Below are 26,957 nucleotides of genomic sequence, written 5' to 3'. Positions count from 1 at the left end.
CTTCCCAATAAAGTTTACCTGCTGGAGAGCTAGCCTTCTCCTCCCCTCCCCCACATCCAGGTTTAGGAACATATGTTCTGGCTATGATTTCTGCAACTTCCCCTATGTATTTATATTTTTTGGGATAAGGTCTTGCTAAGGAGCCCAGGCTAGCCTTCAAATGGAGGGCCTCCAAGCGTCAGCACCCCCCCCCCCCGCCGCCCCCAGAGCTGGGATATACACTCACAGCACCTGTTGCCCAGGTCATCTTGATTTAGACAAATTTCTGTGACATCTGTGATGGCACTCAGGAAGAAATCTGCTGTTAATCTCTAAAGCCTTTGAAAGACGACTGAGGTTCCTGGATTTTGCCATGACTGAAAATGGAGGTGCCAACTGGAGTAGGCTACAGACAGCCAACACGGGGGATCAGTGTCTCACATCATTCCCAAAACCCAAATAGATTCTCCTGGATGGAGACCTGCCCCGTCCCTGTTTTGCATCTCCAGGAGCCGATACAAGTTTTGCTCATTATGAATCACTTTCTCCATCCTTCTACTGAAGCCAAAAAGAGAAGTGTATGTAGAAGCCGCCTCGCTGGCTCTGCTCACAGCTCAGCATGTGACCAGAAGATCATCCCCGTGCCTCCTCTTGTGAGAACATTCGAAGTGCACTATACCACCTCAAAGACCATTCTAAATATCAGCCAAATGCGCTTTATTAACTCTGATTACTACACGAGCTACTTGTTCCAGGGCATTTCGATTGTTCTTTACAATACCATTTTTTAACAGCCAGAGAGGGAATAATTTCCATGTTTTTTGCAGATACTGAGACAAAAGCCCATGACTACAGTCACACAGTTAGCAAGAGAGAAACAACCCGTGAACCCTTAGATATATTTTGTATTCTATGATTTCTTTTTAAACAATGTAGGGCTTTAGAAATAAACCATTTGTTCGTTCAACAAAAGTAGGAATTATTTGTAATGTGAAGGTTTTATGTCCGCACGTTTTAGATGCTGGGATGAAACCCAGAGCCTTTCATGTTCTATGCATTTATGCTACCGCTGAGCGCCATTCCTGGCCTCATTTCTTCATATCATAACTTATAGATTCCGTTAAATTTTAGTAGTATCTGGCCACAGGCAAATATCTCCTCAGTTATATTTGCTGTGTTCAGTGTAATGCCAATGAATCATAAATTGTTTCATAATTTTTTTTATAATTGGGAACATTACATTAATGGGCAACGATCTGACTGCTTCTGTTTGGCAAGTGGCTTTCAGACGGGCTGACCATGAAACAGCTTTCGAGCCTGCGTATCTTGCCCCGCTGTTCTGTTCTTCAGTTTAGTCAAATGCACTTGCTTTTCTTCCAATGAAAAACTTCCTCTTCTCTCTCTCTTCCTCCCCCTCTCTTCTCCCAATCTTTCCCTCCCTCTCCCTTTCTTTTGTGTGTGCATGTCTGCATGTGCACACGTGTGCATGTGTGCATATGTGCAAGCAAGAGTATGGGTGTGTATATGTTTGTGCATGTGTGTGTGTGTGTGTGTATGTGTTTGTATCTGTGTCTATGTGTGTGTTACTGGGGACAGAACCCAGAGTCCAGGGCATGAAGCCCATTTACCACTGAGCTATTTATACAACTTCCTCCTCCTCCTTCTATGTCTTGTCATGAGCGGTACTTTCTTGGGGCATAGTTTTATAAGTGATGCTTTTAAAGAATTGAGCCACTTTCTCTAAGTTGTCCAGTTTATGGACACAAAACTTTAACAATAGCTTAGCACTGTCTCAGCATCTGTGTTACCTGTAACAGTGACTCCCTGGTTCTCTGTGATGTCCCTAACTTGTGTGTTCTCTTGTATGTTCCTTGACTGGAGTACTAAGTCTTCACCACCCACAATACTTTTTCCAGAAGCCACATCAAGTCTGCATATCTTTCTCCCTTTGACTTCTGATGAGAGTCTTGCAACCCCGCCCCTGGTCTGCAGCTGCCTTGTGACCTGGCCTGCACTCCAGCAGCACTAGCCTCAGACTTGGGAGAGTCTGCGATTTGTTAGATCTGGAACGTGGCCATGGCTATTGTGCTTTCACAAGCCAGGATCCAGGGTTTAATGTACTGATTATTTTCTGGTTTCCTGGGTTGGAATTCCAATGAAAATTTCAACGGTTTTGCTACTGCGTACATTTAAAGCATGGCTTTCCCCCAGTGTGGACCTAGCTCAGTGTTTTCGCATGATGCATCTTTTCTAGCTGGGCCGCCCATCTCGAAACACTTTTCTGTCGAATGGAAATCTCTCCATCTTTATGCGGCATACTTAATTTTTAAATATTGGGAAATTTCTTAGTGATCTTTCTACTACTTACCCCTTAATTCAGTTTTATGCTGGTCAGAGCATACATAATGATTCCAATCCTTTGATATTTACCCAGGCATACTTTCTGGCCAAAATATATTCAATTTTGTTAAATGTCCCATAAGCACTTAAAATGACTCACACACACTTTTAAAAGACTCAGTGGTTGTGTGCATTGCTCTGTGTTTCTCAGTTAGGTCGGTCAGTTAAGCGTGTATTTCAATATTTAATTCATACTTCTTTTTTGTGAGGTATGTGTGTGTGTGTGTGTGTGTGTGTGTGTGTGTGTTGCATACACGTGCACATGTGTGTGAGTATGTATACCCATGCAGAGGCCAGAGGATGCTGTATGTCTCCCTCTGTCATTCTCCACCTTTGTTTCGGAGACAGGGTCTCTCAAAATTTGAATTTGAAGCTCACTGTTTTGGATACAGTGTTTTCCCATCTCCTACTCCTACCTTACTGAGCAGCCACAGGGTGAGGGCTGGGAATGAGAGGAGGAAATGCCACAATCCCGAATGAAACGAAAATCGCCCAGGGTCCTTCAGAATTTACAATTAATTCCGACAAATTGTTTTCCTTGAGCTGTCTTTTGAATGCAAGATGACAGAGTTACAGCTAACTTCACTTTTGTTACTATCTGAACTCTACGGGGCAATTCCATCTTTTAAACAAAGTTAGCAGCTTCTCATTACACAGCCAACCCAGCAGTATGATAAACCACCTAGGCTGCCCTAACTAAACTGCTTTCCTGTCTCCAAGAAGAGACTTCCACCTCCGTGCTCAGAGGCCTTCCTCCCCACTCAACTAAATCCAGCCTTCCAGTCTGATGCCTGGGCTGGCGCTGAGATGGCACGTTATCACACACATATCTTTTATTTAGGCACCCTCTGAAGCAGGCACACACTCAAAAGGAAATTACTTATTTGCTCCCAGCAACTAAAGGATGAGCCAGAATTAAAAACAGTAATCCCCAAGGAATTTGGGACCTTAAACACATCCTGTAACCTACCTCCCAACTAAATATTTATGCTCAAATTAAAAAACATTGTTGGGACCCTTTCATCTGGAAGATTAAGCTTCTACTTTAAAGATCTGATATATTACACATTTCAAGGCTGTTTCAGACATCACCGGAACCAAGGGTGTGTGTTCCCTTGGCCTTTCCAGTCTACTGGAATTAGCGGAGGTCACAACTTAAGGTTCATTTTCCATGTATATGGAGGACTAATAAAGAGTACATGAGTAGTCTCCAGCTAGGCAGGGCTCTCTGGGAAGAAATGCCCTGTGCGCACACTGCTAGTTAAAAATATGCTGAGTCCTCTGCAATTACTATGCTGGGGGAAAGGCCGAGCACTAGGTCAGATAACTACTGTGGTTTGCTCTTTGCAAGGCATAGCCAGAAGATGATATAAAAATAATTATATGCACAAACCAGATTTTCCAAACTGCTTATTCAGTTTCTAGGTCAGTATAGCTGGACAAATCCTCTGGAAGTTAAGGTTTATAGCTGACCATGAATGGTTAGTTTGCATGTATTTCTTCTGGGTACTTCTATGTCTATTTAAACATGATACTTCGACCTCTTTCTCTGGAGACCTTTACTCCTAATAAGGACAGTTAAGTTAGAGGACATCAAAGCCGTGCTCCCACAGAATTGGAACACCAGCTTCATTACTATGTAATTAAAACCTCAGGCTTCACACACACCCTGATAGGGAATGGCTTGGGATTCAGTCTATCACAATACAAGCAGCAGAATGTATTATTTTCCTGAGTATAACTAGCTCTACAGAAGACAGTGATTTCTCTTCTTGATCATTTGTATTTTTTAAGGGTATTGATTTTCCTTTATAGAAGGAAGCCTGATCCATCAGTCAGTCTTTGTGGGTGCTATCGTATATTAACAGTCTCAGAAATGTGAAGCGTCGCCTAGCCTAAACCAACACACACTTAACCGTTGCTCACTGGGAAGTTCGCTGCTAGGGAAGAGGAGAGACCAAGCACACTGTAAGCGCAGACAGGGATGTGGACAAATTGTTGCCAGAGATAAATGAGGAGATAGCAAGCGAACAAGCAAACAAACAAACAAACATTATTTCATAAGGGATCTAAAGAATTCCAAAATGAGAGGAGAGATGGTTTTAGGAGATATGGTCAGTGGGTTTAAAACCGGATGCGTGTCAGGGGAGGGGAGGGGAGGGGAGGAGGAGAAGCCCCCTGGCGGGTTTCCAAGCTCATCAATTATCTCACTCCTGGTGGGATTTCCAGCCACCCCTGTGTATGCCACCAATTTCCCAATCCTAATTGTCTTTTCCTTTCTCTCAGATATACTGCAGAGTCTCTGTGTCTCTGGAAATTAATCACTATTTGAGAGATTAATTGGAATTTTAAGGTTATTAATTGTAATTTCCTCTTCATCTGGCTTTAAAAAAATTTTAAGGGGATCTACAAGGACTCCTGTAGCAGTCAAAATGTATATTAGAGTGGAGGAGAAGAATGCTCCACCCCTCTCTGAGTTGTTTGACTGGACCTTATCAGTTATTTACATGTAGAGAATTATTAGACTTAGTTATTACCTTCACCCAAGGATTCAAGAAAACATGGCTTACACATTAAGATTGTATATAACTATTACCATTTCCACTCTCAACGATCTTGAATTCAAAGTAAATCATTTAAAGAAGAATCAATTATTTAAAAACTAATGAAAGATAGTACCTAAAACCTTTCCCATGGACTATAATCATTTGAAGTTTTATTTTTCCCTGGAAATGGAATCCTCTGCTGGATGCCACAAAGATGGATGCGTGCACACACAAGACATGCAGCTGTGCACCCAAGCAAACTGCTCAGGAATGACATGGCAACAAGTATTTTGAAACTTGTTTATTTTATTATCCCGTGTGTATAAGTGTTTTGTCCGTGTGTGTGTGTGTGTGTGTGTGTGTGTGTGTGTGTGTATTGTCCTCCAAGGATGGAAAAGTGTGTCAGATTCCCTGGAACTGGAGTTACCAACAGTTATGATACACCAATTGAGTGGAGGGAATTGAGCCTGGGTCCTCTCCCAGAGCAGCAAGTGCACTTAACCTCTGAGCCAACTCTGAAGCCCAGCAATAAGGATTTTTAATCATAAGTAAATGTCTCGAGACACAATGTAAACACTGGATTGTAACTTGGAGGAAGGAAAAACCTTGGGAGACAGATTCAGAGGGACATGCTGATTCTTACAAAGCTTTCTTTATGGAAGGGCCTTCAGGCATGGGTCCAGGCTAAAAGAGACCTTTTATTCAGACATCTAGTTTGTGTCTCCGAACTGTGACATTTACAGAAGCCCAGACAATGAACAAGTGTGAGTATCCTCTCTAACTAGAATAAGTACCTTTGCCAGGAATAGTGGAGGAATCAGCCAGCTTCCCCTTGTAACCTGTGTGTCCTGAAACTAGAGACCACACCTGTGCCACCTTGTGTACCAGTCTCTAGGTAAAGCATCTGCTGGTGTCTGTGAGAGGATGTGGAAGCCCCAGATGCCACAGAAACTGGGGCAAACTCAGAACCATCAATGGATCACTACTGTTGGTAATCTCCTAAGCTCTCCGTAGTGTGACAAAGCCCACTTTCCCTTCCATGCTTTGGGTTGGGAACTGAAGTGAAGTTAATGTCTTCAGGCATTCATTCTCAATGTAGATGAAAGAGAAAATGAAAAGGTACAGGAAAGAAAAGTTGAGCAGAAAAAGATCTAGCCCTTGCCACCTTCCTATTAATTTTTATAGATGAACTATTTGATAAATTAATAAATTAAATAATAAATTATCATCTAGCATACACTCTGTAGGAAGATTCATTTATCTCTCTCTGAAATTGTAACTACTAACTGTACACAGATGTGCCCATGCGTCTAGCCATGTAGCCCATCAAGCTAGTCTTTGCCCAAGCCTTGATCTGTGGTGAATGGGACAGATACAAGATAAGTACTCCTGCCAGATGGACATAGAAGATCATGGAATAGAAAAGAATTCTGTCAGAGCTGGGATGAACTTAGAAGCTCCCGTCGTAGGCAACGCCAACTGAGAAGGCCTCCCCATCCTAGGAGAGATGAGCTTTCCTAGAAACGCCAGCTAATGTTGCAGCATCTGGCCAAAAGGAAGTGGTAGGCCAGGAGGCCAAGGGAGAGGTTCCTCCAACGTCCACACAGGACAGGAAGCAAGGCGTTAACAAAAATCTCAGGGCATCTGGGTGCCAGGAAACGTGCTAAGGCACTAGGCACTACAAAGATGAATAAGAGCAGTGCTTTCCTGATTACCCAAGAGCCGTAGGACAGGAAGCTGTGTCTGAGCATGCCTGAAAGCGGGTGGGGGGGGGCAGGAGTGAACTGATGTACTTGGGGTGAGGCGGGAAAGCATTTATCCTTCAAGGAAGCATTGAGAAACACTACCTCCAGAACCAACGGGAAGAAAACACAACCACAGCTTCCCGCCACAAAGGTCACCTGGTTCTCACGACAGACAAATGAATGAAGACCCTGCTGGTCAGACTTCTTGTGAGTGTGCACACAGGTTACAATAACAATATTAATCATGCATTCTCCTCTCTCTTCTAGCTCCCTTTCTCCCCCCCTCCAACACTAAAGCTAAGTGTCTTCATGTTAGAATATGTGAAAATGCTCCACCAAAAAAAAAAAAAAGGTTACTTAAAATACGAACTGGCATCAAAAGCCCACTAAATATGTAAGAAAAATGAAAACTTTAAATAATAACCTCTTGTCTTGGCTTCCCTATTCACCTCTCTGGTTTATCCCCCCAATGGATGTTACCACCTTCTTAATATGTATTTTATATGTAGTATAATTATATATATGCATATGTGTATATATATGTATATATACACATATGTGTGTGTATGTATATACATATATGTGTGTGTGGATATATATATGTATATATATATATATATATATATATATATATATATATATATATACATATATATATATCCTATGCTGTTTTCTTCTGTTTACTCTCTGCCTTAAATCTCCAGGAGGTCCAGAACATTTGCTTGATTGATCCACAGTAGTATTATCTCCAGCATCTAGAACACACTATGCATTTGTTTCCAGTAAATGCGTACTAGACTGTGGTGTAAAGTGCATTTGTTGGTATAAGTCACATAGGCCTGTATGATAGTGTCTTGGAGCACACGTGAGGTGGCTCTGAGGTGCTGAACATGAAGCATGTAAAGTGTGTGCAGCATCCACACGCACGAGCCCCTCACATCTTGAGCCTGGCTGTTCCCCAGGGAAACTGCTGCATGAAGCATGGGGGTGGGGGGCTGGAAGTGGAAACAGCACTGCTCCCTTGAGCAGTCACCACAGCATCACAAATTGGCAAGAGGAAATACGCAGTCAAAAAAATCATAAAAATTTCAAGACCTTCTCAGGCGATCTGGCCTGACCTAATCACTTCCCTGACGAGCATCCGAGGTACAAAGTGGTACTGTCATTTGCTCCCGGGTACGAAAAAAGTAAATGCTGAGCTAAAACTAGTGGAGACTTCAGTCATGTGACTCTCCACCTAGAGATGTTCACTCAGTCTGGCCTGCCCTAAAAGTAAGAATCGGGGACAGCTCTCCACAAGCATTCTGCCCGTCCTCTTTGCTTTAAAAGTCAAATGAAAGGAAAGCCTTTGTGCAGTTAGGTGCTCATCACCTCTTCCAGGAGAGGCCCAGCAGTTTTGCAGGAATCTCTATTTTAAAAACAAAGAGCTGCTAATGATAACCATTTCTCATAAATGAAAGCCTTTAAAAAAAAAGCTTTGCCATAGCAACCGGGAGAAGTTGCCTCATCTACTATTATCCCGTGATGTTCTAATAATACAGCCCCAGTGTATACCAGGCCCGGGCGCTAGTCTGTCAAGAATCAAACTTTTAACCCCCACAGTCTCATTTTTCATTAGAAGTAAAGGGTCTGAGCATGTTCCCCATCCGTGGATCTATGCTGTCCGGAGCCATGGACTAAGTGATATACCACAAAGCATTAACAAGAAAAAGTTCAGTGGAAGGTATAGATCTGTACAGGGCAACCAGGCAGCAACATTAATGCCAAGTACACAGCGGGAACTGCTTGGTCCTCAGCTAAACTGTGACAAGCTCTCTCCTCTGTCCTTGAGAGGCCATTAGAACTGTGTCTCTGAGATGTCTGTCAAAGACTTCTTGGTCCCCACTTTCTTAACAGAACCCTCTTCTGCCTGGCCCTGTGGAAGATGCTGGCCCGTTCTTATCCCAAAAAGAGGTTTTGACTGGACGAAGAGCAGCCTGGAAATCCTGCTTCCTTGTCTAGGATGGGTTTACAGCCAAGCATGTGACAACACTGTAGCTAATGAGGAAAAGGAACATCTGTTGTAGGTACCAGTGCTTGTGGAGAGGTTTTCTTATTTTCCATAGAGCCAGGGGTTGGGGGGGGGGGGGGAGTCTAGCTATGATTTCAAGACTGTCGTCATCTTGACACCAGAGTGAGGTTAAAGAAAAAGCTCACCCATGAGGAAGAGATGAATTAGACAGAAGCTGACACAATGGAAGGCCGCAGTGCCCAGAACAGCATGGTATTGGAGGTGCAGTGTTCTATGCCATAGGATAGACTCTTGCACCCTGGTCAGGAAGAAAGGCAGTGTATATTTTGCATATGCTGTTGTTTTCCTGGATGAGCTTGGGCCATGGGGTGTGGCTTAGGAAGGAGAGAGACCTATGGGGTGAGGTGTCAGGGCAGCTGCAGAGGCCAGCAGAGAGCTATGCACTTTGTCACAGGTATGCTGCTGTCCTAGGAGATTCAGAGATGGCAGCCAGATTGTCCAAGCCCAGCCCCAGACACTGTCGCTGTCACCCGAGTCCTCACCTCCATCAACTCCAGGTCACAATCATCGCTCTGACCAACTAACAGAGTCACAGCAAAGGCAAGAGCCTTTGCCTCTCTGCGAGCCACGGCTGGAAAGCAGCAGGTGTCTGAAAGATGCTCATTAGCCGGAGCCAGTAGTATAAACTGCGAGACTCTAGAAAGGCTCCTGTTTGTGCTGATTCATATTTTAGATGTGACTGGATCAAACACAGTTTTCTTGGCTTGTTCAGGATAAATGCCAACACTCTCAGAAGATTCAAGAAAGCTATTCCTCTGCAACATTTTACTCTTTCTAAGAAACTATTTATGGTGTGATACTGTGATCTTACACGATCAAAGGGTACTGGTCCTTTGACGAGAAATAACAAAAGAGGCAGCTGAAGGTATCCTTAGGAACATCTGCACAGACAAGAAGATACGCTATACAGACAGCCTTCTTGAGAGAGCAGATGCAGTGGGCATACAGCTGTATTAGTAACCAGGCTATCAAAGGCACAGGGGGACACACAGCTCTGGTGGCCTGGGTTTGGAAAGCTGGGAAAATCTAACTAACTAGTAATGAAAAAAACATGTTAATTGCTTGTCTAATGGTGGGGAAAGACTTGCTGTTGTCCTCATTCTTCAGTGGGAGGGAGAAGACCCTCGTCATTAGGGGATACCAGAAAAGGAGGGAGGAACTTGTCCAGTGGAAGTTGAGTAACCAGGCTCCACGGCCTAGTCACTGCCTAGAGAATAAAGATGAATGTGGAAATAAATGGGATATAAAGCCTCAGATTGGGGGGCTGGAGAGATGGTTCAGCGGTTAAGAGCACTGACTACTCTTCCAAAGGTCCTGAGTTCAAATCCCAGCAACCACATGGTGGCTCACAACCATCTATAATGAGATCTGATGCCCTCTTCTGGGGTGTCTGAAGACAGCTACAGTGTACTCACATATAATAAATAAATCTTTTTTTTTAAAAAAAGCCTCAGATTGGCCTGTAATTTGAAATTCTAGCTACTCGGGAGAGTGAGACAGGATTGTAACCTCATGGTCAGTCTGGACATAATCTCAAAAGTCAAAAAGTAACAGCTCAGTGGCAGAGTAAATGCCTAGAACGCAGGAGGCCCAAGCTACATCCCATACCACAAGGAAGAGAGGGAGGAGAGGAGGAGAGAGGGAGGGAGAGAGGGAGGGGGAAGGGGAGCAGGAAAGAGAGGAAGGAAGGGAGGAAGGAAGGAAGGGAGGAAGGAAGGGGGGGGAGGAAGGAAGGGAGGGAGGGAGAAAGGGAGGGAGGGAGAAAGGGAAGGAGGGAGGGAGGAATGAAGGAAGGAAGGAAGAAAGGAAGGAAGGAAGGAAAGAAGGAAGGGAAGAAGGGAGGGAGGGAGGAAGGAAAGAAGGAAGGAAGGAAGGGAGGGAGAAAGGGAGGGAGGGAGGGAGGAAAAGAGGGAAGGAGGGAGGGAAGAAAGGAAGAAGGGAGGGAAGGAGGGAGAGAAGAAGGAAACAAGGGAGGAAGAGAGGGAGGAAGGGAGGGAGGGAGGGAGGAAAGGAGGGAGGGAGAGAGGGAGGGAGGAAAGGAGGGAGAGAGGGAGGAAAGGAGGGAGGGAAGAAGGGAAGGAAGGAAAGAAGGAGGAAGGGAGAGAGGGAAGAAGGTAGAAAGGGAGAAAGGGAGGGAGGGAAGGAAGGAGGACTAGAGGGAGGGAGGGAAGGAGGGAGGGAAGAAGTGAGGGAGGGAAGAACAGAGGGAGAGAAGGAGGGAGGAACAGAGGGAGGGAGGGAGGGAGGAAGGAGCGAGCACCATTGTGAGACATGTAGGTAATCAATGGTGTGGGGCTAAATGTCTCCTATGTGCTTACCAGCATCTTGTCCAGAGTAAATCTGTTCTGTGGATATTTTTCAATATGGGCTTACCTTGTGAAAATTTTCCCTTCTTGTTTTGTTGTTGTTGTTTTGGTTTGGGTTTGTTATTGTTTTGTTTGTTTTTTGTTTTTTGTTTTTTGAGACCTGCTCTCCTTTGTAGACCAGGCTGATCTTGAACTCCCAAAGATGCACCAGGCTGTGCCTCCCTAGAGCTGGCCCTCATTCTTATTATCCTAATTTTTGGCATTTAAAAAGTGATAGCGGGGCTGGAGAGATGGCTCAGTGGCTAAAAGCACTGGCTGCTCTTCCAGAGGTTCTGAGTTCAATTCCCAGCAATCACGTGGTGGTTCACAACCATCTGTAATGGGATCTGACACACTCCTCTGGTGTGTCTGAAGACAGCTACAGTGTACTCGTATAAATAAAAATAAATATTTTTAAAAAACAAGAAAAAATATAAGGTGATAGCTTTAATGGGATACAATGAACAGATACTACACAATTCATCTGCTAAAAAGTGCAAAATTTAATGACTTTCTCGAAATTCACAGACATCTGCAACCATTACCACTGTCAAATTTAAATACTTTCAGTGTCCCAAAAGGCAACTCCTATCTGTTAGCAGGGGCTCGCTTTCCCCCACAGTGTTCAGGAGCAGGAGTCTACCCCAGAGTCTGTGACTTTTCTCTCCTGACTGTCTTATATCAGTGGCATCACACAGTGTGCAGTCTTCTGTGAATGGCTTTGTGCTTACCACGTTCCTCAGGCTCATCCTGCAGTATGTAAATTACGTGGCTGTATTTACATTTTCCTGAACTCTGTATTTACATTTCCTAAGTGTCCATTATTCACTGCTACAATGAGCTTGTGAACTGCAAATCAAGTTATGAAGTCCTGGTTCAGAAAAGATGGTTTGATTTTGTTAAGAGCCTATCGACACAAAGTACTACTTTGAACATTACTAGTTACATTTGTTATATAATAAATTTAAAGAAAACTAATTTTCTGAAAACCACTGAAGCATGAGCCAATGCAAAAGGGTAGTCCCTTAAACAACTGGCACGTGGCCACCCCCCTCCCCCCACGACAGACGGCCTGACATGAAAATATTCACAGTCCTCACATCTAGTTACTGAGTTCCCACCATAAGGCAGACACTACTTAAAACTTCAGCTCTAGCACTCAAAAAACAAACATAAAAATTCAGAGTTCAGGAACTGGAAGAAGACAGAGAAAGGGGGGAGAATCCTGGGAAGACCGAGGAGAGATAGTGCTCCTAAGTTGTGTGGTGACTTCCTGGCCATCGCATGTATGATATACTTCACAACATGCAGGTCTATTGGAAAAATTCTTCTGCCTGTAGACAGTTCTCTAGGGACAATTGTTTGACTTTATAAGGCCACGAGAGTGATGCATATTTAGTAGAATATATTTTAAACTTTGATATTTTTCCTGTGAGGAAGATAGTCTCCATCAATGTCGGGCACCAAGCCACCACCCCTCATCAGTCATGGAAGCAGGCAGCAGCATGTCAGCCATGGGTCACAGCATAGAGTCAGGGCATCCTCTCAGTCATGTGATCACAAGATGGAGTCCTGCAGAAACCAGAACCGCAGTTTGCTATGTTGCTAAGCTCTGATGCTCAGGTAGGTTAGATGGATCCGATGTGTGGTAATGATAATGGCCCTTATAGGCTCTTAGGGCTGGCACTATTTATTAGGAGGTGTGGCCTTGCTGGAGGAAGTGTGTCACTGGGGATGTGCTTTGAGGTTTCAGATGCTCAAACAGGGCCTGGTATCATTCTCTCTTCCTGCTGCCTGCAGATCCAGATGTAGAATTCCAGGCTCCCGGGCCCCTTCTCCAGCACTATGTCTGCCTGCATGTTGTCATGCTTCCTGCCGTGATGACAATGGACTGAACCTCTGAACTATAAGTCAGCCCCAATTAAATGTTTTCCTTTATAAGAGTTGCCTTGGCCGTGGTATCTCTTTGAAGCAATAGAAATCCTAACTAAGACTTCATGCCTTCATGATTTATAGTATTTTACATTTGCAATGTGCTTCTTTGGATGCAACTCATCTTAATTTGAGGAGAATCTGCACTGTACATTACATAGAAGTAGAAGTTAATTAAAAAAAAAAAAAAAAGACCAGGGAGCCAGTCTTCTGGATAGGAAAGGATAAACAGAGGCAACCCTTAGACCTCCCTTAGAACTATCTAAGCTAATTTAAAGTGGCATTGGCAATGCTGGGTGCACACTGGCTGACTTAGGTCTGTTGCACGCCAAAAACCTGAAAGCCTGCTGAAGTAGAGCTGGTCCGTTTATATAGAAAAGGTGTGCACAGGCAGCAAGCAGACTCTGAGCTGCGTGATTCCCCCTCACCCAGGAAGAACCTACCAAGCCTCTCTCTAGCATGAGAATATCTTGAGAGCAGAGGTTTGAACTTTTTTTTCCCATGAATTTTCAAGTCTCTCTCAGAGACACTTACAGATTCAGTTCCCCCAGTCTTAGCAGCCCATTTAACAGACATAAATGACACTGGAAACCAGGGCAGTCCGGGTTAACAGAGCACACCGCTGCTACTAATAAAACTTTATTGACAGTGTGAGGTTCAAATGCCCTGCTTTTGTTTACAAACCCTGAGAAGTGGGCGTGAGAAACAAGGTTCAGAGAGTCCGCTGTACAGCCTAGGGAAGAAGAGCTGTCTGTTGCATGGCTGACAAATGGATGGGACTCATCATTGTGAAGAAATGTAGCTTAAACTCCAGGTGGAGTCAGACGCATCTACAGCAGCCTCTGAGTGACAGATTCACACTCAGCTATTCCTGAAAGGGAGATGCTGCAGGGCATCTCCTCCCAGAAAGGCTGCTGTGTGCATTTTTACAAAACACTCTGCTAGTACAGTGCAATGCAAAGCTAAATACAGACTAGGCATCAGCAGGCTTCTTAAGGCAAGTAGCATTCAAACTTCATCTCTGCTACCTGGGCGATTGTCTAGCTAGCGCTTGCTATGGTTGTTCCCAGCCATAACCTGATATTAATTATCTCAGCAGACTTTACAGAGTCCCTGTCTGTTGATTCCTCCCGCCCCCAGAGGAAGAATTTGCATGTGAGCGGAAACAAGGCATGTAGCTTAGGTTGGCTGTGGCAAACCAGCATGGGGCCAAAGTTCAGCCCTAGGGCACAGTAACGCCATTCATAGGAAATGAACTTTCTTGGGTGCTGAGCAGCTTCAAGCCTAGACATGGATCACCAGGGAAAAGGCAGAAAGGGTAATGGATATAAGCCACTGAGGGCCCCAACCAGAAGTCACAAGTGAAAGGGCACATGCTTGTGGGAGCCATTACACTGCCCTCTGCATATGCAAACCAGTAAATAAGAAACACTCTTTAATGCTTTCAACGCTCTCTGTGGGGGCAAGCACTGTAAAGCAAAATGGCAAATTTTTCTATAATAAAGTGAATTTGAATGAGCAACTTAAATCAATATTAGGCAGTGGTATTATGTGTATTAATATCTACATATCATTAGCATAATCCCAAGTGAATTTTTTCATTACTAAAAGTAATGCTAGGCTTGACTTTTCATTTCCTTTGGTATTAACTTATATGCAATATAAATTTGGTTAGAAATAACTTTTGTTTGAAAGCTGATCTACTTCCACTCTTTGTGTAGACATAGACAGACACACAGATACGTGGGTGTATGCATGGGCACACGCACATGTGTGTGATGTGTGTGTGCGTGCGCACGCGTGTGTGCGCATCCAGATTGACAGCAGGATGCCTCAGTCCAGAGAACATCAGAGGAGTGTTTTGCACACAGGCAGAGAGATGAGCCCCTTGACTCTTCTGCCTCCCCTGCAACTTCAGTACACTCCAGATTTTCTTTGAAAGGGTTACCCAAAATTAACACATAGATGTGTAAAATCTGGAATTCAGTGACTCTAAAACAAAACTACAGAAAAAGCAAAACCCTTCTCTACAAGAATCTAATGAGTGCCCCAGCCTTTTCTCTGTATGGCACTCCAATTCAAAACCTATGTACAAACTCAACAGTAACTAATGACGTCTTTAAGTCTCGGGCTAAAATCAGGACCTTGGAATATGGGCTCAGTCGTCTTAAGGGACAGAAGGTCACTTCTGGAAAGCATGCAGTGGGAGACACCGGGTATGCATCAGCAGGTCTTGCTTGGCAGTCTCTATGACAAAGGCTAGAGCAGGCTTGCTCATGGGAGCCACCCAGACCAGTTCTGTCTGCTGCAGAGATATTGTGAGCTACGTATACGATATTAAATGCCCTAGAAGTCATACTAACAGTCAAAATCCAGTGAATTTAATTTTAAAGTACATTTTATTATCTATTATAATTTTGACATATATTTAGTATTTTTAAAGGTTAATAAGATAATTTTCATTTGTTTCTGTTCTACTTTCTTTAAACATGTGTTGGCCAGTTTTATGTCAACTTGACACAAGCTAGAGTCATTTGGGAAGAGGAATTCTCAGTTGAGAAAAATGCCTTTATGAGATTGGCCTATAGAAGAAGCCTTAAAGATACAAAAGGACGGACGCACATAAGAGCTCACAGAGACTTTCACAGGCAGCATGCACAGGGCCTGCACAGGTTCAAGCCCAGCACTGACCGTAGGAAGTGGACACGGGATCCCACTCCCAACCAACTGACACTTACTGGGCAAAGGGAAAGCCATTTTCTCCAATGGAGTGTCACTGGGGGTATCACAGTAACCACACTGCAGGACAGACCCCATGCTCGTCGTAGTTAGCCAACACAAAATGAACTCAATGGTTTTGGGAACTCTTTGGTTTCATTTGCTTTGCTTTGGCACATTTCAACTTAATTGGCCTTTTGTTTGCTTGTTTTGGTTTTTGATTTTGTGAGTTTGTTTGGTTGTTTCTGTTCCTTGGGTTTTTGTTTATTTTGCTTCATGGGAACACAAAGTTGAGTGGGTAGGGTGGCTGGGAGGAACTGGGATGGGGGAGAGGAAATGATCTAAAGATATTTTATGAAAGAGGCTGTTTTTAATTAAAAACTAAAAAATTGGCCTATAAAGCAAGCTCGTGAGGGATTTTCTTGATTAGGGATGGATGTGAGAGGGTCCAGCTCACTGGAGGTGGTACCAAGCCACACTGGCAGGTGACCCCGGCTGTATAAGAAAGCAGGCTGAGCAAGCTATAAGGAGCAAGCCAGTAAGTAAGCAGCACTCTACCACAGCCCTGGCCCCAGGTTTCCACCTTATCGTTCCTGCCCCAACTCCTTCACTCATTGTGACCTGAAAGTTGTAAAATAAAATAAACCTTTTACTCCCCAGGATGCTTCTGGTCATCAATAATTCAGACACTGGCCATAATGAGCCCTGAGCCACACGAGATTTGCATGCTCATCAGGGCAGATCTAGGTGTGAGAAGGAGACTCTTAAGGGTAAACCTGCACTCCTGCCTGCAGGTAGACGCAGCAAGAGATGGACTCCTGAAGCCTTGTCCTTCCTTCCTATTTCCTATCCTAACATGATCTCTTGGGTTTATTCTTTAGAAATAAAACCATTTCAACGAAAAGTACTTTACATCACTAGCATAGCACCATCTAAAACAATAAGGAAGCTCTGGGTTTCATTTCCTTGAAACAGTGAAACTATAAAGGTCAATTATGGGCACCACGGAGCCAAAGAACTGGGCCTCCAACAAGAAGAGAATTGCATAAAGTCACCTCCCCAGTGAGTGTGTGAATCACAGAGCCTACAGCCAGGGTCTAAAGTCATGTGGGTAAAGAACAGGCTATGAACATCGCAGTCTTCAGGTGATTGTTTCGGAATCCAGTGGTCTTTCTGACAGTCATGGACACTGTAAAGACACCGTTAATCTCTCCACTTCTGTCTTAACTGAAGGTGGTAACAGCTGTTCAAGGAGAAAACCTTCCTTTTCTGAGGAACTCACATGTTCCTGTTTATTATCTGTAGGAATTTCTTTTAAAGTATGTGAACTTAAAATTCCAAAAGCTAAACTGTTGGTTTTTTGTTTTGTTTTGTTTTGTTTTTTAACAAACCCAGTTCATTCGCATTGCTGTGCCTGATGCAGAAGAAGAAAGGTTCAGAGCAACCGTCTGCTGATGGGCAGGCGGCTCAAAAGGCTTCTGAGAACACGCCTGGGATGTGCAGTCCGTAGCCTCAGTCCACAGAGTCACAGTTTTCCTATTTTCTTGACGATGCTTTAGAAGAGATATAACCGAGAGACCCAGATGTTTCTAAACACAGGCATTTTTTTCTTGGAGGCTGAAATTAATGCTCACTGTGGATTTTTTTTTCAAAAAGAAACCAAATTACCAGTAAGGAAACAACAGACTGTTTTTGGTAAGAAAGTTGACTCAAACTTCAGGATTAAAAGGAGATGAGATCACAGACATTTTAATTATTCTCTCCGTCATCATCCCTTAGCCATCACTCCACAGGTCCCCTCAAAGTTATGAAGCAAATGCTCTTTTTTAAAGTCAGTTTGAAAAATTAACTAGAAAAACTAAACCGTAATGGGATGGCATATGATGGAATTCTCTGTCCTCAGCTGGTTCCTCTTTCTTCCCTGGTCCTCTGTCTTAGAGCTATGTGCATCCATGTCATCCAAAAGGATTTCTCCCCACAATGTGTGGTCCAACTTAGTGGCCACTGGAGGAGTGTGCTAATAAGCATTCAGATGTTCTAAAGTAGATGAGGAACCGGATCCTTTCTAATGGAAATAGAAGTAGCAGGCCTGTAGCTAATGGCCACTCTGATTAACGCAGCTCTGTACAGAGCTGTAACAGGTTGGACTCACTCAAATCTTGGTGTCTCCAGGACATGCAAAGCCCACTGGAAACACAGAGGACTGTAGGTCTTCCTTTTTGAAGTACTACATAATTTAGCAGAACATCATCCATGAAGCCAGACAGAAAAGAAGCCTTCAATACATTCTCTACGGTTGATACTACTCTTTGGCTTGAACCAGGAAGAATAATAGAGACTCGGTGTGTGAAAATTAGGACTGTGGAGAACAGTCGGCCCCACTGTGACCTCACTGAGTTGCACTGGGCAGATAGTGCTGAGTTCTCTGAACTTTGATCTTCACAGGCACCAAAGGTCAGGATCTGCTAAACAAGCCCCAAGTCCCGCTGACTCGGAACCTGCTCAGCCTAGCTCATATTTATTGGTGGACAAAGGAGGTTTAGACACACAGGTTGTTTTAAATTAATAATTTATGTCGCTGATACCATATTGCAAAAGGGGTGAGGCTGGGTGACTGACAGGCCTACCTGTTGAAACAAGGCAATGTTGCAACTAAATCATATACCATGTGACTAAATTCATAGAACGGCACCCACTATGCAGTGTGACTATGCGTAAGAAAGAAAGCCAGCTGGTGGCAGCTCTCACCGAGTCCCTAGCAAGAAGTCCTCTGATAAGTCAATGGTCACATCCTAGGCCGTCAACCTCAGACCCCACCCCACCCTGACCCTCCCAACCCTTCCATCCCTTGGGGACACGACTGCCTGTGAGGCTAGTACAGTCCTAACAGAGGCTGGCTCCCTCTGCCACAGCCAAGTTGAAGAAAGTCCTGCTAGTCACTTGGAGGCACACAATTGTGTTCTGTTCCACTCACCAACATGCACCGAGGCATAAGTGTTCACCCTGATGCAAATCCATGCGAAAGAGAGTTTCTTCCGCACAGCCCATGGAAGGTGCCAGGGAATTTAGAAAATGTTGAAGGCAAGGTAAACCAAATGTGGGATTCGTGAAAATATTTCCAAATAAAAATGACAAATGTGAAAAAAGAAAGAAAAGGAAGGAAGGAAGGAAGGAAGGAAGGAAGGAAGGAAGGAAGGAAGGAAGGAAGGAAGGAAGGAAGATAGGCCAGCAGGCAGAGAAGGAAGGAAAGCAGCAGAATGTGTATAGGAAACCATATTAGAAGCTAGGAAATACAAACATACTCCTCAAAGTGATGGCTGAATGTTATCAATCATTTGCCAACCTGATGCTAGAACTGCTTTTTCTTTCTTTGTACTTATCTTGGCTGGAACACTGAATTTTGGCAGGAAATTCTTTCCCCAAACATGCCAGTACAACACTGTGCATCTTTTCCAACTAAATGTCCGGTTGTTGTTACCACTGTGTAGGAACAACAGGAGACCCTGCTGAGGAGCAGATGGTCCTTAATAGAGGCTAACACTGAGGCCAGGCCCCAGGTAGCAGTTAAGAGTACACATTGTCCAGTTAGACCATAGGCAGGCTGGCCTTGGAAAGTACTTGATGTTTCCATCCCTCAAAAGTCAAGCGAAGGGCAGAGTCACCTAGACAATTCAGGGGGCTAGGTGGGGGGAAGGGCCACCTGGGCAAAACACACAAGCTAGTGAGGCCCCTGTTAAATGTTAGAAAGCTGCGTCCTCATGGCTGTCTTCTGCTGTCATGACAAAATGCTCTTGAGATCCGTAAGAGTGGTAAGATTTATTTTGGCTCATGGTCTCAGAGACTTCAGCTGTGCCGTGGTCAGGTATTGGGTCTGCTTTGGAGCAGAACCTCATGGCAGGGAACAGGTGGTTGAAGAGAACTAACTGTTGAGCTCCTGGTGGGCAGAGGGGAAAGAGATAGACCTCAACTCAGTAGGCCCTGACTCCCAAAAAAGTCCCACTGTCTCCTAGCACCGTCAGCGCTGGCGACCAGTCCATCAACCTATGCCTTTTGGTCTTAAGATTAAATCCATAGAAAATGTATTTGTTTAAGAAGATTGTTCTGCTGGGCTCATCTGAGTCACTGCAGGGGGCAATGGTGGTGTTTAAGTTCGTTCAGATGTGAAGAGGCCTCCAGGAAAGCAGGCAGACTTCATGGGAGAGGGTGCTTTCTCCCTCAGCACTAATCTTAGTTTTGCAACTTAACTGTGATTTTTAACTCCCATCTTTTTGTGCATGTGATTTAAAATAAAACAGATAATCAACCCTTCCTGCTAACATCGAAGACTGTGATGTTTAGTTTCCAACTGTAGAAGTTGGATCTGCTTCTCCCAGCTCCATGCTCCCAGAAATAAGACTCAGTCTCAAAATACATTTACAAATACCTTGGCCATATAGCTAGGCTTTTCTCTGACTAGATCATAACTTAAAATAACCCACTTATTCAATCTACATTCTGCCATGTGCCTCAGGCACCTGTGCTAGGGTACCATGCATCCATCTCGTCACATCTTCCTGGAGGAATCTCCCGTGCCTCACTCTATCCCAGAATTCTTTCTGCCTCCTTGATGTCCCACCTTCTAATCTACCCCTTCCTATAGGTGATGCATCCATACAATACACAAGGTATTCTCTCTACAGCCAGCAGCTCTCATTGGAAAGCAAGGCCTTGCCTTCTCCACATAACTGAATATTACAGAAGAAAAGGTTGGCTCCAAAGACCCATAAGGTTTCTCAGTGTGCAGGTTTACCCCTGTCGTGCTTCCCTGGAAGAATCTAGATCCACGCAGCTCCTAACTACACGCTTGTTAGTAGTTCCCAGAATTCCCAAAGTTCAGGTGTGCCCTCCACATCTAGGAATGTGAGGCTTTCTGCGTGAGTGACACTGGATTTGCCCTCCCAATAACAACTGAGAAACATTCCTGTTGCTTCTCAACACCAGTGTGAGAGTAGAACACAGTTTGCCTCCCTGCCTTCAACACTGCTCTACAGAATCCACAACAATAAATACCTCAATCCATTCAAGAATAGTATTTAATAAAGGTTAAGATACTGAACACCAGGCTGATTTTTATTTACCTTCTTCCTGTTGTAAAAATGACCAACTTTGTTTTAATAATCTCATATGCTTATGTTTTCAAAATGTTAAATTCTTATACAGGGGTCTCATTAATATTTAATATTCTAAACTTGTTCAGTTACTAGAAAATATCTCATTTGTTTACTACATCATTGGGGCTGTGTTTTTTTTTTTCCTTGATTGTGAAATTATCCATTTGGTAATCACATTACTAATATGCAAAATATTCTTATTTTAATTATAAAAGCAAATATGACCCATTATTATTAAGAAAACTTTTTCAAATCAGCCAGTTTATTTCTGGATATAATCAAGTACACCTGGCTATATTAAAATCTTAAAGATACTGATTTCTGTGTGTTGGTGGGTTTATTATTATTTAAAATAATAAAAGGAATCAAACCTTCTTGCCAACCTAGGTGGCAGTGAAATTTAATTAGCCATGGTCATCATTAAAACAAAGGCATGCCCATCCCTTTTACACAGAGTTGAATTCTCCATTAGACAATTCTGAAGAGTTCTCAGCAAATGTATCTTTAAGTTAATGTTAACCTGATGACTTTGTTATGTGACAGTTGGTAATAGACACAAGGACACACTTAGTTGATGTGGTTAGACAATAGCAGGGAAGATTATTCAAGTCAGAGAATCTTGAGTTTATGCTAAGTGCAGGATGCTGTAGAAGCCAGCTGTTCCTTTACTAGTGCCCCGATGACCAAGTTCATCCTTGATTCCCGGATCATTTCCTCAAAGCCCTCCAGGAAGTGTCCCATCCACCAGGAGAAAGGATCAATGCCCCAAGAAAGCAAAGGCAAGTTATTTGAGGCCGGAGTCTAGTTCTCAGTCATCCTGATGCCTTTCTCTGCCTGCATTCTAGAAAGCTTCTAACTATCCACCAATGTCCAACACTTGTGTCAAGCCCCACAGGCGACTCAGACTGAAGCAATCACTTCCTTGCCCCACACACCCCACTACAGACTGTCCTGTATCACTGTAGGACATGGGCTATGAGCTGCTGCCTAACTCTCCTGCTGCTTCTCAGGGAGACTCTTGAGTTATCTTTTCAAGTACTCAGAGCTATGTCTGAAACCTAGAATGTGCTCAATAAATATTTCTTTAATGGAGCTCAAATTCAAGATTAAATTCAGCATATGTACTGGCTGATATTATGTCCACTTGACACAAGTTAAGAGTCATCAGAGAAGGAGCCTTGGTTGAGGAAATGCCTCTGTGAGATCCAGCTATAGGGCATTTTCTCAATTAGTGATCCATGGAGGAAGGCCTGGCCCATTGTGGGTGGTGCCATCTCTGGGGCTGGCAGTCCTGGGTTCTATAAGAAAGCAAGCTGAGCAAGCCATAAGGGACTAGGTAGCAAGTAGCACCCCTCTGAGGTCTTTGCATCACATCTGCTCCTGCTTCCAGATCCCTGCCCTGTTTGGGTTTCTGTTCTGACTCCTTTGGTGATGAACAGCAATCTGCAAGTGTAAGTTAAATAATTTCTTCCTCTCCAACTTGCTTTTTGGTCATAGAATTTCATTGCAGCCATAGAGACTCTAAGATGCCATATGAGGGAAGAAACAGATTTTAGGTGCACTGGGTGCTGAGTTTATCTCAGCACCTAAGGCTGAAGCCACTTAGCACCTTCATTTCATTCCTCAAAGAAGACTGTTTGCAACAAACATTTTTTAACTATTTATTTGGGGGTGGGGTGGGGGGTGGGGGTTGAAGGTGAGGGGTGTGTGTGCCTATTGAGGCCAGAAGAGGGCATGCATCCCCTGGAGCTGGAGTTACAGGTTGTTGTGAGCCTTTCGATGTACCAAGGGCACTGGGGACTGAACTCAGGTCCTCTGGGAAGAACAGCAATCTCTCTTAACCAGTAAGCCATCTCGCCTCTACATCAAGCGGTCTAATGCATTAGACCCTGAGCCCAAACTCAGCATACTGATTTAATGGGGAAATTGAAGCCAGGAAAACTTTAAGTAACCCACCTCAAGATGCCTCACTGGTCAGCAGTGGAGCCAGAATCCAAATACAATGATCTCAGAAGTTTGAAGCTACTAGAAGAAAGCTAGAATTATCTCCCTTGCAAAGCTTGAAGCCCAGTCCTGGCCCACAGTTGGCTGTTCTGCACGGTGACTAAGGGGTTCACTAAGGGGTGCCCTACTTTCTCAGACTCTGGCCTTTGCCTGAGAGAACCCAGCTGCTCTGAGAAACAGACTCTATTCTTTGCGGCCCAACACCTCTCACAGGTGTGAATTGCTCGTGTCCCTGAATTATTCATTACCCACACAATGGTAAGTGTGCTTTTTAAAAAGAACTATGATTCCATATTTTGCAAGACAAAGTGTCTGATGAATTGGTGAACTAAGCCATATAAGCCCACAGGTCAGGTTGATTTACATGAAGTAGTAAATAGATTCAGGTCCACTCTTTGCATTTCAGATTTCATGCAATTTCCCACAGTTTCCAACAAGATTAAAGACGGCGGTCCATAAAACAGGAGAGAAAGCCATTGTAAGCATGCCTCCCCTATCTGCAAACCAATTACCACCCTCTAAAGCTTATCCTGGCTTCTTTGAGCAGCAGAGTCTTCCCAAGGCTGAGTGAGAATTTTACATCAGGCTTCTTAAGCTGTACCAAGGTTCAGAATTTGAGGTGCCACAGCATCTACACTCCACACCTCCAGTGAATCCTATGATGCTGCTGTCTCCTCATCCTCCTCAGTCTGCCCTGTGGCTACCTTCACCCCTCAGTTCATCAGATGGGAAGGCTTTGGAGAAGGAGAGACATGTGCTAATAGGAAGCTAACATCTCTGCATTTTAAATTCAATGTTAGTCAACCAAAATGAATTGAAACGCAGCAGCAGTGGTTTTGAGGGTACTAAAAATAAGCCTTAGCATTTGCTGAGTTCTCAGAATTAAAACCACAGGCGGTCAACTTGTTGCTGTTCTTAATAAGAGCTGACTGCTCTGCCCACCAGCCCCTACTGCCAGCAGCTCAGACTACCGGACACCTAACAATGCTCTTTTTAATAGTTGGCAGCAGTCATTAAAGGAGATGTCATTTCCCTGGGACTAAATCTGACAAAAAGAAAGAAAGAAAGAAAGAAAGAAAGAAAGAAAGAAAGAAAGAAAGAAAGAAAGAAAGAAAGAAAGAAAGAAAGAAAGAAAGAAAGAAAGAAAGAAAAAGAAAAAAGAACACGTACACTCTGTTCACAGCCACCCTGTGTCTATGATTTGATTAGTTGCACATCCACAGCTCTGGTTCCTTTTATGCCCGCCTTCCTGTCCAGTGCTGCATCTCTTTTCCACTCAGAATTTAATTTTTGGAGAACATATAAAAAGAACCCAACAGGACAGCATACAATAGTAACACACTGAACATTTCCACTAGGACTTTAAGACTGTTGTCTTTGACCCATGAGTTCAGGATACCATACCAAATGTCTTACCAGCCGTCCCTTCAGGGTTTCTTATTAAAGTTTTCAGTGACCAAAGGGGTAGTGGAACGGTGCCTAATGCATCATTCTGATTAGAAATCTGTCATGTTCAGAAACCAGAGGGGCTGCCTCCATTGATTCTTATGCGTTCACATTCATTATCATTTTTTTCTGTTCAATTAGACCTGCTGATCAACCATAGAAAAGCTGAAAGCCCTTCTTTCACCCAGCCACATTTGACACAGAAAAGAAATTGGAAGCCTTGAAAGTAAAATTACAGCGTAGGATAAGAACCCGTCTAGAGCCCCCATGGCCCCCCTCCCGAGCACACACACACACATGCCCTCTGAGTCTGCCTCACAGTCTCTGTCTCTGTCTCTCTCTGCCTCTGTCTCTACACCACACACACACACACACACACACACACACACACACACTGTAAACATGCCAGGAGTCAGAGGCTGGGCTCGACCTCCATTCCACTATCCCACTTCAGTCAGATGAGCAAGGCACATTTTCCTCCCGGCTGCTCTCTCAAACCCATATCCCAAGCGAGTGTCTCCAAGGAGCTAATTTCTGAAACAAACAAAGAAATCCGAGTCTGCAAGGAGCTAGGGTTTGCACCCTTCTTTGGCTCTGGGTATCCAGGGTAGCAGGCGCCAAGGCAGACAGGTTCGGAGCCCAGCTGTGCCCTCGCCCTCCCTGCGCCTTCTACCCCTGTTCCAGCTGTGCAGAAAGTGCAAGGCTGCTGGCAGCTACTGCTCATCAGGAGCCCCAGATTCCTGGTCCGCAAGCCTAGGACACCACCGAGTCCCACCTCTGCTGTTACGGCTCAGACATGGAGGTGCTGACCACCTTAACAAGTGTCCCAGGGACGCTCGTGTCCCGCGCCACTCTCTCCCAGAGCGGGCGGGAGGGCCACAGGTAGACTCTCCATCGCAGCACGGGCGCCCGCGCGCTGAAACTCACCAGAGGACACAGAGGAGCCGGACAGACTTGAGTTGCTGGACGCTGCCATCTCGGCGCCACGCGTCGCCGCTCGCTCAGTCCCGGTGCGGGCGGCGTCGCCGCTGCCCTCGGCCGGCTGCTCGCAGCCCGCGCGGCCCCCAGCCCATGGCAAAGTCCTGGGGACGCGCGGGAAGCACCGGCCTCCGGACTCTGCCTGCACTTCCTGCTCCGCCAGATGACGCGCTGCCGCCGCTGCTATTTATTCGTGCTTGCCGTCCCTCTCGCCGCCTGGGCGCACTCCGCTGCGGGCGTCGGGGGTGGCAGGGGCGCAGCGAGGCCGAGGCGGCGGGCCAGGAGGATGGGACCACCGCTCTCAGCGTCCCCGCTGTCCCCACCGCGGGCCCGCTCCCTGCGTGCGACTGGAACCTGGGCGCCCCTCGGCTCCCGGCACCGACTCTAGGGATCCCGCCTCGCCGCCGCACTTCGAGCAGCCCGGGCAAAGGCGGGGGGGAGACAGATAGACAGCGACCTCCCCCTTCTCCCTCCTCCCCAACTCAGCTCGCGCGCGCACACAAAGGAAGGAGAGGAACGCCGGCGCTCGGGGCTGAATCCGCTCCGCGGGCTTGACAGCTCCTGCAACCCTGGCTGCAGGGGGAGGCTGCGGACCAAGGGGTGGGGACCATCAGGACTCGGAGCCTGCCCCGAGGTGTTGGGCACGCCGCCAGAGACGCGAGGCAGGCCGGGCAGCAGTGTACAGTGCTGCTTCCCGAGTTAGAAGGGGATGGAGGGGTCGTAGGAGGAAGGTGGTGGGACTGGCAGCAAGCTCTAGGTTCTGGAGCAGCCACACAGCGCAGGGAGGGGGTTCGCGGGGGGAGTGTTGGCGGGGGTCTTCCAGAGGGCGAAGGCGAGGTCTCTGAGGATTAGTTGCGGGGCAGGAGCAGGCTAGGATGCCACCGAGGCTGGGAAGCGCCCTTTCCACCACCCTCCAATTTGTCCTTTGTTGGTAAGGAACCGAAGGTCCCTGCCCTACCAAAAGAAGCTTCTCCTAAAGCACTCAGGGAGCCGATCTGGCTACACTTAAGTACCCCAGGCACTGGCAGGGACCGTGCTCCAAAAGTCCACTATGCTTCTGAGACTGGTGTTAAAAGCAATAGAGACATCCCAAAGGTGGCATAGGGTTTTACACAAAGAAAGTGCTCCTCTGCCCCTTAGTGGGATCCTCACAAAAGACTAAGACTCTGCAGCAGGTGCAACCAAATCCTTAAGGATAAGGAATTGCCTAGGTGTCTGAGAGAAAGGGACTGGAGCAGCCGGTGTATGCCACCCTCCTGTATTTAAGCCTAAATTAATTTTACTGGAAGGAAATGTCATGCATATATATATATATATATATATATATATATATATATATATATATAATCCGTTTCACACTCCCAGCAGGGTAATCGGTTCTTTCATTCCTAAAGCTACAGAAAACTGTGAAATTTGAACAGAAATTATTAGATCAAAGGCAAAAAAGCAAACATTAAAGGAACGAAAGTACTCTCATTATAGAGCAAAACGGAAAGTGTTCTCATTGGGAGCAGCATGGTTTTGAAAAACATGGCTAAAAAGGACATAGCCCATTTGAAAATTATCAGAAGTGACTCAGGAGCAGCAGCCAGGTCCTAGGGGCCTCCACATCCGCAGAGGACCTCATGAACAGTGAATAATAA

At 45.0% G+C, this 26,957-nt stretch overlaps 1 protein-coding gene across 1 annotated transcript in view; it reads right to left on the bottom strand.

Annotated features, from left to right (window-relative positions):
* Nucleotides 1-25,447, bottom strand: part of Chn2 (chimerin 2) — a 259,819-nt gene extending 234,372 nt beyond the window's left edge. The window contains exon 1 of the mRNA XM_052173762.1: nucleotides 25,264-25,447. Within this exon, the coding sequence (XP_052029722.1) occupies nucleotides 25,264-25,312 (49 nt within the window). The 5' untranslated portion in view covers nucleotides 25,313-25,447. The remainder of the gene's footprint in view (nucleotides 1-25,263) is intronic.
* Between the last annotated feature and the right edge of the window lie 1,510 nt (nucleotides 25,448-26,957).

This window comes from Apodemus sylvaticus, chromosome 2 (genome assembly GCF_947179515.1).
Source record: "Apodemus sylvaticus chromosome 2, mApoSyl1.1, whole genome shotgun sequence".
Lineage (NCBI taxonomy): Eukaryota > Metazoa > Chordata > Mammalia > Rodentia > Muridae > Apodemus > Apodemus sylvaticus.
The sequence above is the reverse complement of the archived record's forward strand: the minus strand, read 5'-3'. Positions and strand labels throughout refer to the sequence as shown.